General features: G+C 38.6%; 1 protein-coding gene across 6 annotated transcripts; it reads right to left on the bottom strand.

Annotated features, from left to right (window-relative positions):
• Positions 1–1,482: 1,482 nt before the first annotated feature.
• kazald2 (Kazal-type serine peptidase inhibitor domain 2) lies at positions 1,483–16,115 on the bottom strand. 6 transcript variants are annotated; one of them, XM_037540346.1, is made up of 5 exons: positions 16,004–16,115; positions 7,544–8,618; positions 6,493–6,653; positions 4,770–4,917; positions 1,483–2,705 (listed from the first exon to the last, which is right to left on the bottom strand). In XM_037540346.1, the coding sequence occupies exons 2-5, from the start codon at positions 8,028–8,030 to the stop codon at positions 2,581–2,583; spliced, it is 921 nt and encodes a 306-aa protein (XP_037396243.1). In that variant the 5' UTR covers positions 8,031–8,618; positions 16,004–16,115; the 3' UTR covers positions 1,483–2,580. The 6 variants fall into 6 exon arrangements, with proteins under 6 accessions (XP_037396243.1, XP_017545269.1, XP_017545275.1 ...); XM_017689780.2 differs by having other exon boundaries at positions 7,544–8,310; XM_017689786.2 differs by having other exon boundaries at positions 7,544–8,110.
• Between the last annotated feature and the right edge of the window lie 172 nt (positions 16,116–16,287).

Below are 16,287 nucleotides of genomic sequence, written 5' to 3'. Positions count from 1 at the left end.
GACTCTGTCATTGTTATGGTTGATAGTATCATCACAGACTTTACTTAAACCTCAGAAAGAACTTTACTTTCTCCCACAGTTTTTCTTCCGTGTGAAAGCAAAGTGAGTGGTGTTTAAAAGAGCGTGTGCATGAAGGGTCAAGATGAACAGTGGGTAACTGAACCCTGCACTTTATTCAGATGTCCATTAATAGCAGCCTTCTGCCCATGACCTTTGGCCCTGGCTGACCCCTGCACATGGTGTTACTGGACAAGGGCAGCAGGCGCTGCTGCTCATGCGCCTCTGATCCCAACAGCATCGGGGAGGGAGTCATTAAGCTGGCTTTGAGGAAGAGGGCCAGGGGAGAGCTTTAGCTTCAGCCAAACACTGCCCTGAGAAAGAGTGTCCACTCTAATATCCACAGATACAGTTACATGGAAGTGAGAATGAATCATCTTTTAATTGCATTCTCTCCCCCCTCTGTTTGGTCTCTCCATCCATTACCTCCCTCTCTGTGCCTTTCTCTCAGGCTCACTCACTCTCGCTCACACATACACATGCATATATAGACTCTGTCTTTCTCTCCATTCATTAACAAACAACCTTTGGAGAATAAAAGCGTGACATTTTAGCTTGAGATTCACTTTCAATGAACCTCATCAGCGGACAAATTTGACAACTACTTATTTTTAAAGGATTTGTTTATTTAAGGTTTGAGACAGATCGTTTACCTGCCAGCCATGAAAAAAAGCTCACCTGCCATGTGTATCTAAAAATAAAAGTCCCACTGAAACATTATATAAGCATTTAAGAAGGACAGTGTTGCCTTCTCACCCTATCTCTCTCTCTCTCTCTCTCTGAGGAGCCAGCAGTGCTGAAAGCTAACACCAGCCTGCTCGGCCATCTCCCTTTTGCTGTTGTCACCTATCTGAGCGCTGGTGAGCTATCACCTGCACCGTCAGGATCTCGCCCGAAACAGATTGAATTCTGATTGATTTCTGCCCAGGAAAGAGGGGAGAATTTAAAGGTCTTCCTTCTTAATTGGGTATTTGGTGTGTGCTGATGAGAGGACTGTGTGCATCCCCGGGGATCCTTTATGGGGCAATAATGGCGCTGGGCTACAGCTTGGGCTGCTCTCTCTCTGCAAGGCCATAACCCCGCATTTGTTCTGAGTGCTTTTCTATTATGCATTGATAGTTGAGTATCAATCAATACGAGAGAGGGAAACAGAAAACCCAGCGAAACCAACTTCTTAAGTGTAAAACGCCTCTTAATACCAGAGCTTTCAAACAACTTAACCTGGGCTGGGTGCATTTTTTTCTTTTTCTTTTTTTCTCCTGCTGTGTCTCTTGCAGGACAAGGAAATGGAGACTCTGATGGTTTATTCAGCATTAGGGGAGGTGCTTGGTGTAAGTGCACACCAAAGTACAGTTTTTAGTTTTTAGTGAGACGTGCTGCTTAGGCAGATACATGCAAACACACAAAATACACTCACTCAGTCACAACTGTCATAAAAGAGTTTATATGAATTATGGAGCTAATGATTAATACAGGATGAAGGAAACTGTACAAGAATAAGATGATGGCATGCTGAACATATAATCATATGCAACAGTTTGAAGCCCTGGTCAAATTACATGTTTTGTTAATTGTATAAGTAAAAATAAGCGAACACAAAATATTAATTGTGCCATAACTTTTGCACCGGCCACTTTCTTTTTTTCATCTATATCTTAAGGTTAGCTAAGAAACAGGAATTGTGCATTTAAATGCGCAGTTATATGTTCTCTGTAGAGGATGTTTTAACTTAATTTCACTCTACAAAATCTACAAAACCTTTTTGAAAGGGGTGCCCCAACTTTTGCATAAATCTATCCATGTTTAGAAAAATAGAAAAAACAGAAAAAAACGGAAATCACGCAACCTTAAAGAACAGCTGTACATAGGTTAAGTGGGTTGAGAGAAGTTTTGGTATCTACAGAAAAGATTTGGGTGACTATTGATTTCCAGCATTTTTTGACAACGTTAGTTCTGTAGCTGCAGCGCTGAACTAAGAAAGCTAAATTTGGACACCAAAACTGTCGTGGCTGATCAACTACATCTAAGGTAAGTGGAAAAACATATGCTATATGCAAGCTAATGCCCCATCTTGTTTCACTAGTTGCATGAAAGTAAGTCTAATGCCGTTTTTCAACACTGTTACATCATAACACTCGGTACTCAAACTGTAGCTCACTACTACCAAAGCCACTTAATTGCCACAACTGATGACGAATGTCAAACCACAGAAGTCTGGTTCTGGTTTGTTTTAGCATATTTTAGCAAAATATGAAATTGAGACAGCGTTTCACACCTTATGTTTTTACATGATTATAACTAGGAATCATTTGTATAAATAAAATCAAGTTGAAGAAAATGAGTATAGAAACATATAATAAGTATTTATTTACAGTGCTCAAATAATAGGTACTTACTCAAGTAAGACATCAAATGTTATAAAAGTGTTTAAAAATTATGCTATAAAGAGTCTATTTTTCAGACAGGCCTAAAATTATGACAAAACTTTGTTAAATGGATTTGCTGTATGATCATCACAACATCTTACAAATACATATAACCACTTGGTTGCCCCTCATAATCTTCATCATCTTCACTTTCAGCATCATTGAAGGATGTGTTGTGGGCTTCATTTTTCCTTTTGGGAATCTCTCTGTTTTGCGGAGATCCTGGATGATTAGAAAAGAGAGTTATAATACACTAGTAATCAAAACAATTGCTCAGCATGGCCAGCACAGTCACCACATGCAAATCCTGATGAACCTGAAAATGTTTAGATTAGATCTGTATATTTTTGCGACACACCAAAATAGCAGGTGCCCAAAAAAGGGCTCTATGCCTCTCAGACAGCATTTTCAACAGAATGATTCAAAGCAGTAATTTCAGGCCTCTTCTGCATAACCTGATAGTACACTTTGTCCTAAACTCTTCTTAGGCAAAGCTCAGCCAATAGGAGAAGGCCTGCACTTTGTCCAGAGTCACCTTTCTCCACCACCAGTCCCAGAGTTCAATGCGAAGGGGACATTCCGGGAAATAGTGGGAGGGAAGTGGAAGGGGGGGTCTGCCTGTGGCTCAGATAAGAGAAGCAGAGTAGAGGAGCAGACCCCCCAGAGAAAGAGATAACAACCAGACAGTCACAGCAAAGGCCTGCCACATAATACACAACCGCCCCCCCCCCCCCACACACTTCTTTCCTCTGCATCTCCTCGTACAAATCGCCCCCATCTCCATCCTCTCTCGACCTCCTGTCATCACTAATGCTGCGTTCCTTCAAGAGAAAGCCTGTGACTGGTGTAAAGTTATCTGCTGTTCTGTGGGATTTCTCGGAAAGCCAAGTTCACCTTTACTGGTGTGGAGATGCTGGGTGCAGATAGTTAGAGGTGAAATCGATTGGTCCCACTGTCGACGCTCATGCATGTCTTTGTCTACTACTGTGCAGACCACAAAGAGTGGACACAGTGTGCTACTGGCACTGCTGCAAAACAACACTGTGCACTGTCACTTGTTTTTAGCAGAAGAAAAATATTTAGTGTTGGGATTTTATATTTCGTTTTTCTACCTAGACCTGCGGTTAGTAATTACACATTTAGAATCACTGTTTTCAAAAATACAAAACCAATTTAAGTGCAGATAAATCTATAAAATGGTTCTAATTTGCCTCTAATACTGTCGCTGTCACAAGAGAACTTTCTGGAAAATGGTAAAAAGTTTGTAAAGTCATCTAGCTTGTTTGTTGTAAAACAAGTTACATGACTTTAGATACACTGTGAAAGCTGTACAGCACCATGAACAAATTAATAGTAAAGTCAAGAATCACTCTTATTACAAAAATACGCATCAAATCTTGTGTGTGTGTGTGTGTGTGTGTGTGTGTGTGTGTGTGTGTGTGTGTGAGTACAATTATTTTTAAATAGATTGTTGTTAAATAAGACTGAATAAAAAAATATATATCCAAAATCTACTTTTGGATATATGAAAATGAAAAATTAGTTTAAAAATATTTTTCTATTACTGTTATGAGCCAATATAATTCTTTTCGTCTGAGATATTTATGTGAATGTGAAACAGGCAAGAAAACAAGAAATATGTTAATAATTTTAATACAGAAGTTAATGAGTAAATTAAATGAAATATTAGTAAAACTGTATCTATAAAACTAATATAGTTCACATTGCGCCTTCTTAGAATCATTGTTACAAATTTCAAAACGCACTCGCATGGAATACATAACAAAGAAATGCATTAAGTAAAACAACAGAATCACTGTCGACCAAAAACTCTAGTTAGTTAACTAGTTGCCTTACAATCCCAGCTAAAATACATTAATTTTTTCATTAATAATATCATCAATTATTACATTTATTTCATCTGTTTATTCTGAAATTAAACACTGACTGGCCTTAATGGGACACAAGAGAGCTTAAAGGGTATAAGACTTTTAATCTTTTCTGTTCTTTGTTTCAGTCTTTTGAAGTAAATATAATTTCCTTGATTCTGTTAAATGAGAGACTAATCTTTCATTTTAAGATGTATCATTAAAAACAAAGGTCCTTATGAGAAATGCTTATTTAGATTTAGGTTAGCCCACCTCGAGTATACAGAGAGAGACTGTGTGAATGTTTTTCTACATGTAAGTGTGGGAGACCAAGCTGTAAATGTCTGTTTTCTCAGGCAGTTGACCTCTGACACTGTTTGCTAATGGCTGTGTGCATGAGTGTGTGTATCAGACATACCTCTGTGCATAACCCGTAATCGAGCGGAGGCAGACACCTCACCGAAGGCGTTCCTGGCGGCGCATGTGTACACCCCTGCATCGTCAGGGCCGACCCCGTGGATCTGGAGCCAGCCGGTGAGCTCAAAGCGCCGCGGGCCTCCGCGTGCCTGTAATTACACAGAAAAGCAATCATCCACTGTCTATGTGAATTTCTGGCTGTGTCACTGCATGAGTATATTTCTCCTTCAACATGCTGTGAGGACGCAAGTGTCACAAATAACACTTAGTAGCTAGCTTTGAGTAATAACTCACCCTTAATTACAAGACATGGATATATATATATATATATATATATATATATATATATATATATATATATATATATATATATATAAAATATGTCTTGTAGGGCATGATATGGACAGAATGCTATAGTGTGATTTTATGAAACTGTGATAGACTGCAATAAGTCCATAAAAAGAATGTGCCGATACTCATTAATTAGGTATACCACAATATTCAACAATCATGATGTTGTTGTTGTGGACAGTTTGAAATACTGCAACTAAATTTTAGTCAAGTAGCAGTTTTACTAGAGATTTTTTAGCTATACATAATAGCTTTGGTTTCACAAGGTTCTTCTGTGATGTTACATTGTAATCTTGTGTTGTATTTGATGTTTGCGCAGCTGTTTTGCTGTGTTATTGGTCTGTGCAGCTCATAATAAAGGTTGCAGTGCTATACTTTTATACTTGGTATGAAAAAAAAATAAAGCAAAGGGGAAAACATATGATATATATATATATATATATATATATATATATATATATATATATATATATATATATATATCCATCCATCCATCCAAGTCGCTTCTCCGTCAGGGTCGCAGTGTGTATATATATATATATATTTGTTCAATCTTTATTTATTTGCAAAGATTAACATATTGGAAAAAAATAAAGTATAAGCCGTGGTTTACTTTTTGCACAGACCACACTTTACGTTTCATTTTCCCCAGTATGTTAAATTCAGGAAATAAACAGTAAATGTGCATTGAAATGTTCAGAGCTGTATTTTCTGTAGTGGACATGTCAACTTATTTTCACTTCAACAATCAACAAAACATGTTATTTGACCCAGGGCACACAAACATTTGCATACGGCTAAGTAAAGTTACTATTTCAGAGACACATAGGTTTTGTTCCAACAGATTGTTCCAGAAGAAATTATTTGCGTAATGCGACCTCTTGCAATATCATTATCACAAAGGCCTACATTGGAAACATAATTAACAAACAATATATTGTGCAGAATTAAGACATTGAAAGTAAACCTTGGCAATATCTGAAAATAATTAGCATAGCATTAGCATGAATTTAATACTCTATTAAATTCACATTACATGTGAAGGTTTTTATTTACGAATATTACAAAAATGCTCAAGTGCATGTGAGAGAGTGTTGCTCCATTTTAACTAAGTTGGTAACAACTGTTGTGATGGGCCTGGATGCTAAACAGAAAATATACCAGAATCTTGTTGCAGTGCATTACAACAGTCAGGTTTATTTTATTATAATATAATTACCATATTCTCTTCTTTTATAAGGTGTAAAAATTATAACTATTTCTGAGCAATTATACAGGCTTATGCCTAGTATTTTAAGCTATTATATATAATGCCTTATAAGCGCATTTATAAAGCACTGTGTGAAGGAATAATAGGCTGTGTGTGCATATACCTGTATGGCTCTGCTGGAATCATCAGCAGTAAGGAAGACGCTGTCCCCCTCTTTCCTCCACTGTATGGATGCCAGTGGGTACGATGAAACCTCACAGGAAAGGAGGACATCACTTCCCTCCAGAGTGATAATGTCACGTGGGGCATAGGTGATGATTGGTTCTGCAGAGTTAACGGAAGACATATATCTGTGGTTAACACTGCTTTATAAATACACACCAAAATCAGGCTCTGGTCTCCCTGGTGCTAAGTGAGCACTCTATCATTTCACAAAAATCGATGTCAGCAAAGAGGCAGAATTACTCACAGGACATGAGAAATCTGAGGGACTGCACAGCTACTCTTGCAAGCTATATATAGATTCATACAATAGAGACAAATGCGCTTTTAGCATTTATATTCATCAGTCTCACAAGTTTAGCATATAGGGGTCACCGTACATCCTATGTATCTCCATTAACTCAAACAGCCAGCAATACTGCAGCTTTCTTATCTGTGCTTTGTGTTGCTTATGAGGCCTCGCTCAAAAATCTGAAGAAAGAACAATAAAGATACATGTGGGGCTAACTATTCTAAATAAATAGAGATGTTGATGCAAAAAAAAAAAATGCAGTTCATTTGCAAAAGCATGTTACTGCTTGCAGTTTTCATGAAGATTTATGGGATATAAGAGAGTATGAAAGCTCTCTAAATTCAGTTATAAATTTATTCTTAGCTTATTTTATTGTTGACGGTATTTGAATAGGCTGGATGAAGGATGAAGTTTTAAACCATTAAATGGCCTGGACTCACCACTAGATCCAGACCTCTATTGCTCACTTGTATAAATTAGGAATAACACAGGAAGTTTGCTTTGTTTTCTGTGTAATTACTGAATAATAAGGCCTAGTATATAATAAGCCTGAGATTTTACAGGGTTCAAAGCAGTAACACATCTTTGTCTGCTAAATAATGAGCCTTATTGATTTGTTATGATGCTTTCTAAGCATAAAACAACCATGTACTATGGATTTGAAACTCACGATCAACTTAACTAAAGATCATACACTTACTTGCTTTGCAGGGTCCATGATGCGCCACAGTAACCTTCTGGCGCTCACCTAGCCTGCGCTGGGCTGCCCGCAGTTGGCACACGTTTTCATATGTCTTCCCATCCGAGCTGCACAGCATCTCTTGCTTGGTGCACACGCACACTGGCTTGGGCTCTTCTTTCATTGAGGGGTCCCTCCTTGGGGCTTTACAGCGGAGTCCCTCAGCGCAGCGCCCAAAGAAAGTGGACCCGGTCCAGGGTTCGGGGTCACACAGCTGACCCTCTCCATTCCCACATTCCCAACAACACCCACACGGGTCACGGACCTGACCCGACACACAGCTCTGGAGCAGCCTGGCGTCCGGACACAGCTCGGGCTGGCACTTTTTCGGGCACCGTTCACCTGGCCTCATGCCGCGCTGCCAGTCTAAGTGCCTGAGGTGCTCCAATGGAAGAGGCTCAGAGAGGCAAGCCAGCAGCAGTGTTAGCATTGCTGTCAAACACAGCATTCTCTGTTCCCTTGGTTACGCTTGTTGACAAACAAGATGGCTCCTTTTTACTCAAGTGAGAAGTGATTTGGAGATCCTCCCTGCAACTCAAACAGCAAGAGAGCCTTTCATCTCCAGCAGAACACAGTCTGTCAGACAAACTCTTGACAGAGATGAGTGATCCTTAGCAGGCTGTAGGCCTGCAAGTCCCAGAGCACTGGTGTTAAAAGTTGGCCAGAGGATTCCTGCAAGCTAAGGTAAAGCAGCTTATCTGCCTTCACTCTTCCAACCTAAACTCACCCTATAAACAGAGCAGAGAGACGTCTGTCGGTATTTGCTGCCCGGACAAGAAAGAGGGCTAAAGAAATGTACAAAGGAGAAAACACAAAAGGCAACAGACCCCTCTTAAATTGCAGGGTGCTCCCTGAAGGTGCGAGAAAGGTGTGATCAGAAACCTACCAAGAGCCAATCACAATCGTCTGTTTGTGTGCGTAGAGGGGGTGGGGTGCATGGGCGCTGGTTCAACCCAAATGTTGCACTCAGCAGGAAAGGTCATAAATTCAGCCCCTACACACCTGGTCCCAGCAATGGCCCAGTTACTTGCAGGCCCTGAGGGGGGTTTCAGGTTCAAATGGGCTAGTAAAACATGGCTATGTTGCAGAGTCTTGCCATGACCTGTGCTCATTTTCTTTGATGAGAGATCATTTGATTTCTGCTGCACTAGCAATTATATATATATAAAACAGGCACAATGAATCATAACATTCTATCTGATGAATGTTTTCAACTTATAAGCACTTCGGCCTAGTTCTTTTCCACTCGTTTAGCTTGAGGTATTCTAACAAATATAAAGTATGGCCTAAATAGCTAAAGTAGCCTGAGCTCGCAAAGTAGCCTGAGAGGTGTTGCCTCCTCTGAACAGCATTGAATAGTATCTATAGACTTTCAGGCTAGAGTAATTGAGAACACATTTAGCCCACCTCTGACTAATCTTTACATTCTACCTGCAATTCTCACCTCTCCATGTTGGAGCAAAACAAACAATTATGGGGCCATTAAAGGCCCATTGTTAATTGTAAATAATCCATCATTAATATTGATTAGCTGCAGTGAGCAGAGCTCATTCAGCGCATGCCTCCTAATGAGTTGGTCTTAGTGGAGCTAATTGCTTCAGGCCATCTCAATGGAGCTCTGGAATGAATGGGTTATTTCAATGCATTGCTAGAGAACCTGCAGGTAGCACAGAGTCATGGCTTAGTATTATTAGTTATTACTAAATATAATTAGGAGTATTCATTAACAAGATGATAAGGTCAGAACAAATCAGGTAACTTATGAGAACAGACAACTTATTTATTTACACAGGAAGAAAAAGCGAATTTATGCTCTTCTCTACAGAAAGGTTATGCAATCATGTCCCACTAATTTATTTGCATAAATATAAAGTGTAACTAAAATGCTAATATACCTCTTAACATTGACCACTCTGGTTGTTTGTTTCCTGTTCAAAACAAAAGCTCTCTTCTTATTAAAAGGGATCGGCATTATTAGTGATAAGAGACTGACTCTTGCCTCAGTTAGGCCTCTCTTGATGTAAAGTATTGAAATGCTCAAATGCTCAACAGCTGTTTGCACTTTTCAACATCTTGAAAACAAGGCAACAAAAGGCAGCTTGTTTCTGCTTGCTAATCAAGCTGTCTACTAATGATGAATAAAAGTAACATTTTGTCACACTGCAGCTACAATACTTCATATCCAGACCTAAATATCAAAATAGAATAATTTAAAAGTAACAATTTTGATTTATTTAAAAGATGTTCAGGTAAAATCGGTTGTCGTAGTAATCCTTTGGAAAGAAGGAAACACTGTCCATATGTCATCCTTTGCAGCTACTTGTTATCACCGTTTATTACTAAAGGCACTGTATGCTTTTAAGTGGGATGATGATGTTAACATACATAAAACGACTGCATGTAAAACGTGCTGGTCTAAATCTCACTGGATTTCAGTCACTGTATCACAATATGTCTGCAATTTTCAGGCACAAAACCTCTAAACTCATTATTATTTATTTATTTATTATCTTTTACATACTATAAATGGTTTCAGTAACATGGTTGTAAATGTCCTCTATAATGGACGCATGCCTGATTCATTTTCAAATGGACAGCCGATGTCAGAGCTATGAAGATCTATGGCATCATCCCATCTCATCCTTCCTCTGTCATCTCTCTCTCTATCTCTTTCTTTTTTCTTCCACCCCCCCCCCCTCTCTCTCTCTCTCTCTCTCATATCTCTCCCTCTTGCCTCTTATAAAAGCAATATACAAGGAGGCAAATAGGAGGAGCAGCCTTACAGTCATCGCGGAGCCTCCACAAATTCAATTCTTTTATAACAATGTCACAGAGGGGAGGTCACAGATGGAGCAAATGCTTGTAAAACCATGAGGCCAGGCTGCAACTGCAACTGTCCTGTGGGTAGCACATACAAGGAAAAATAAACCTAACTCTAGGGATTTTTCACTCTGCCTTATGATGACATAAATGCTGTAACCACTGTACTGGAGGATGAATGTAATTGTTTTCAAAGCGATTCATATGAGTAAAGCATTTCCATGTTTTAATTTATTTGAAATGAGAAAATAATTCATGAGAGAATGATAGCTTTTCCTAGCAGATTTAAAAACACTAAATGACTTTACACGAAAAAAACAAAAACATTCTTTACGTTTAATATGATTTAATGTAATAATACTACCCCTCCCCCACCTCCCACCCCCCAATAATGTAGGAAATTAAAAATGGAAGAAAAATTGAGAATATTTCTTAGAATAGTTTTATTGTCACCATCACATAAAAACTGTCTTTTTTCTTTTTTTTCCACTACCATTTGAAAAGGCCAGCTGCTCTTTATTTTATAGGAACGTTTCATGATGCACAGACCAATGGAAATGAAGTGAAATGACTTGGAATAAAATCTCTTATTATTGACATGCAGCAGCGGCAGCGACCAGTGGCATAACTAGGGTCCAATGGGCCCCGGGGAAAAAAAATATAAGATGATGGCATAAAAATACGGAAGCTGTCAGCAAATAAACATGACAATGTAATTTGTATGTTTACTTCCAGTTGGTATGTATTAAACAAGCTAAACGGTTACATTATATTACCTGTTATGTCAGTATCTATGTGAGGTGGCCAATAAAGATTTTAGAAGGCCCAGTTACCAAGGGGCCCAAGTCTGATTGTGCATCTCTGCTCCCATATCCCCCACCCCCCCAGTAGTTGCGCTGCTTGCAATAGCTAAAAAAAAGATAAAAAAAAAAAAACATATTATCTGTAAATTCAAGCATATAATTTGAGCTTTTAGAGCCCACCCGTGTGTTAAGAGAGATGTAGTTCAGTGGAACAATAAGTAAAAATTCTGCACGGCACTTCAGGGAGCATGTGTTTGCCTGCCATTCTCTTATTCAGCAACTTTATTTGAAATAGATCATCATTTTCTAGTAAAGCTCCAAACCATTTCAGCCATTAGTTATTATTATGCACAATGCACACTGTTATATTCCTTTGAAATTGATTTAAACTGCAGCATATTTCTTGTTATCGACATTAGCCTCACAGCATTAGCTTAGGTTTGGGGATTCTGCCTGGATCCTTTTTTGCAAACCGCTCAGTATGATACCACTGCTAATCTGCCCGTAACTGTCGATGCTGGATGTTTTAAGTGCATCATTCATCATACTGTTACATTAATCATATCACTATATAACAGGTAGATCTGGGCAGCGTGCATGGTATTTCCCAACAGTCACACCCAATGCCTAGCTAGAACTGAATAATTAAAGTGATTGTGTATACAGTAATTCATTTGAAGTGCTCTCTCATTATTTGCCCTCCTGGGAAGGGTTTGAGCGGGAAAAACTGTACCATGAAACACTGTTAAATAAATAAATAAAATAAGCACTCCACTTCATCCTAATGAGGCTTGGGGAAGATATACAGCTCTTTACAGCCATTATACAATTCTTACACAGCATTCTGTTCCCCTAGATAAGGAAACTGTGTGCGTGTAGGCAGTGGTGAAAAGCAGTAGCAAAAACATCCATCTGTTTCATGGTTATGTTGCTCTGTGTGGGTTCTGTAGTTCACTTCATTAGTTTTGTTTTTGCAACTTTAGCTTCTACTCACAAATGTTTTGACAGAGCAAATCCAGACAGATTTAAAGGGCATTCCAGCCTAAAACTACAGTTCAATATGTTATCTGTCGTGTTATACAGTATTTTGTAGCTTAGCGTTATATCCCTCAGCCTCGATTTGACGGAATTCACGATTTTATATTGTTTTCATGTTTTCATTCATCAGTGCTCTCTTTCTACGATACCTTGCATGCATTACACAAATACATCATACAACCACTGGTAATCCCTGTGGTATCAACCAAACCTGAAAGCAAGCCCAGCCACTGCTCTATAAACTATACAACCATGACATATACAGCCAACTATACAACCAACTCTTACTCAGTTGTCTAACACAGTCATTAAGAAAACAGCCATTCTATCTTTATTCAGCACAAAAATGATCAGTATTTTTAGCCTTTCAGTCAGAGATAAGAAGCAAAACTGAGTAAGCATGCTAATTTTAGCTTTTAGCTTTGCCTCCTCCTCTGTTGAGTTATTTCAGTTGTTTGATTAATCCATTCTATCCACTGTAATGAAGATATGAAGGCACCCTTATATTATTATATTATTATATTATTATTACCCTTATATGGCCACAATAAAATATTCAATTTAATAATGCAATAAGCTAACATCCTAGCAGTAACGCCAGCTATTTGGCCTTCCTTCCTTTTGCATTCAGCAGGTACCGAAAATAATTACAATAAAGAAACACTCAGCCACCCACAAAAATCCACCCCAGAGGAGCTGGAGTTTTTCAAAGGTTTTACCCACTTTCATCAGAGGGGAATTTTCCTAGGTCTAAACTGGAAAATCCCAGACATGTTTACAGTGAATTTGGAGTGTCCCCTTACAATAGGAAGAAAGAAAAACACACATATTTAGCATTATATTGAAAATATTGACATCATCCATCACTTTTTTGGAGCAATTCTTCAATTCTTTAACAATAAATGTTTGATTGAATTTGTGATTTCATCAATATAGAAATTGTTATTTTTTTCAAAATATTTGTTTTTCCAGGGATGTATGCCACCTTGGGTATAACAGTAATAGATTAAGTTTTTTCCACTGGTAATAGTGATGAGTAGAAATATGACTGATTAAAAAGCAGATGAAATTAAATTAAAGCATTTAATCCAGCAGAGTGAACATAGATGAGCATCATCAAGAAGGAAACATACCATTATTGGACTCCTGTGGGCTGTTTAGATCCTCCTAACTGTCCTGTCAATACATCTCTGTCAGTACAGGCTACGTGTCTCTATGCATCCATTATTTTTTCCATGCATTTATTATCCCTCCATCTAATCTATGCCTTCATCCATCCATGTTTTTATGTCTCTTGGTCCATCACTGAGAATAATGCATTTTCAGTTTTGTTATTATGAATGACTTTACTGGTGCTGCTTATCTCAAAAGCAGACAAAAACAAACACTAAATGTACACAAACTCCATCTCCCAGGCATGGCCACAGCCCGGCACCGAAGTTCTACAGTTACACAAACTTTGCTTTCGTCCACTCTCAATCAAAACCCTTTCTCTTCGCCTGCCATCTGTTCCACAAGAATCTGTTTCACTCTCCAAGCCAAGCCCAGCCTTTATTGGTCTTAATGGCGCTATCAGCTGAGCCGCCAAACCCAATTACTGCTTAAAAAGGGAGGCCACCCCAGCTAATCATGGCCGTCTAACCTGATTTGGCTGTGATGAAGAGACGGGATAAAGAGCAGTTAATGGAGGGAGAATGATCTCACAAATACAAAAAACTCAATTCATTTCTCTGGGAGGGCAATCTGTCGAATTCAGCTCTAATGGAGTGGAGTTTCATTAGACTCAGGGTCTAAGCAGCCATCCCATCTCCTCTTATCATCCCAATGACAAATACTATCAAATATGCGTGAGTTGTCATTTGGGTCGCGTTTCAAAAAAGCTCTGAATTCTTTATGAAAGTGTTTTTGTACCATCGAGCAATGCATTTATACAGAATATGCTGATTGGAGTTAAATGAATAGAACTAATTCAAACGTTCAGAATCTCAGATTCAGTCTTTAATCTTATTGCCAGTATTACATAACAATAACTGTAACAATTTGATAATAATTAGCACTACACAATGACTGGAGGATGAGGTGAAGACCCACAGCTCATGTTGAATAATCTATTTTAGCGTCTTTTCACAGACTATAACAATGCTAAATGTCAAAAGCACAATAGTCTGTGTGTAGACAAAGATTATAAAGTCTTTCTAAAGCCTGTTAGAACCCCTTCCCCTACACAAGGCCTTTGAAAACAAATAGTCCTCTCTACCTACCTTTCACTCAACTTTTACAACACAAACCTGCTGAGACATTCCTATCCTACTCACACACAGTATGTATGTATTCACCTGAAGACTCGATTTCAGTCAGCCTGCTTGCTCTGTACCACACTGCAGTGAGAGGCAGAAGGGCAGAGGGGCAGTGTTGGGCTAGCGGAGCAGGGCCAGGCCGTACAGACGGACATTAGGCCAAGCTGGAGTTAAAATCCTATTAGTTTGAGTTGGGAATCGGATTATCGTCGTCGAGAATCACTCGTCTGGCAACTAGGGTCTAATTTGCGCCAATCAACGGCAATTATTGAGGGGAAGGGGAGCCTCTATTAGGGAGGCTCATCCACTTAGGCTAATGAATGGGGCAGATTCAATCTCTTGCTGCAGAGACATATTGGGGAGATGCAGCTGGAGGCGAATGCACTGCGCTGAAGAAGCACCACTGTTATTTATCAGTGTGAGAGGAAAAGAGATGGGCTTATGTTGTAGGGCTTGCTCCCTTAAAAAGAGAGCTATGGGCCTTCATAGCTCCCTAGTTCATTTGTACTTTACAACTGTTATTAGTTTTCCTTATGAAGGCCTCAATTATATATATATATATATATATATATATATATATATATATATATATATATATATATATATATAATCACAAAGTTGCTGCTTTTAAATTTAAACAGGTAACTGGGTTAACTTGAAAGTTTGAGAACTTGTAGTGTATAACAAATTATTCTTCTGGTAACTAAATATTACAAGTTCAGTGAACTCAACATATCATGTTAACCTGGTTCATTACATTTTTAAGTTTAAAAGATGCATTTTTTTTTACAGTATAAGGACGATTCATGTGATTCACTGATACCCACTGCAGGGTAATTCATTATCCATTGTTTCCCCAACATTTTCAACAGGGAATTTCTTTTTAGATATTACGTCTAATTTTTTCTTCCTCATATTTATTTGGACATAAATGATAAAAGTGTCCGTGTTTTTTTTTTTTGTTATGAAATAGAGGAAGACATAGTTCAGGAAATATGAAAGATAATTGTGCCCTCTAGCGTGTAAAAGCTGTCAGTCAAAATAAGGCACTTCACATAATTCTTCAAAACATATAAGACGAACTTGCCTTTTTGGTGATGCCACGCTACTGTTTGTTGTAGTGACATCTTGGATATCTCGGCCCAAATCTTATAAAATTCAAATGTAACATGTTTATTTTATCACTGCACTGTTTGTTAGCGAACCCAAAGCTAATCCAGTGACGGTGATCCAGCTGAATATGGCTTTACATTGTCCATTATTCCACGCTACAAACAGGTGTTTGAGGCTGTCTGTTTTGTAGTGTATCTACTGAAAAGGTTCCCAAATATCCTATTATAAGCAGAGAAACTGACTAGATTATGTCTCCATGCGTGGCGAAGGAGGCTGACCATATTTATCTTTAGCTAACGTTACACTGTGGAGCAGCTCTCACAGTAGATACTGTTAATAGCTACGCTTACCTTGGGTTCATTAGGCAAAAATGAAAAGTGAACTGTGATGAACGTTTCCACAAATAAAAAATGTGTTTTTTAATACAAGAATCCGGTTGAAAAGCAACCCGCTATGGCACGTACGGACGTTTATTTTGAAACTGTTGCACGCACTCCTTTACACTAGATGTCGCTCTTTAAAAAGAAAGACATGCATCAAAAAGCCTGAGCTGTCCTTCGGAAAACCAAAGCGCCGTTGAACTTGCGCCGCTGCGCTGATCTGGGAACAGTTTCAAATTTCTCCCGCAGTGGCT

This window comes from Pygocentrus nattereri, chromosome 8, assembly GCF_015220715.1.
Source record: "Pygocentrus nattereri isolate fPygNat1 chromosome 8, fPygNat1.pri, whole genome shotgun sequence".
NCBI lineage: Eukaryota > Metazoa > Chordata > Actinopteri > Characiformes > Serrasalmidae > Pygocentrus > Pygocentrus nattereri.
Note: the sequence above shows the minus strand (reverse complement) of the source record. Positions and strands in the feature narration are given on the sequence as shown.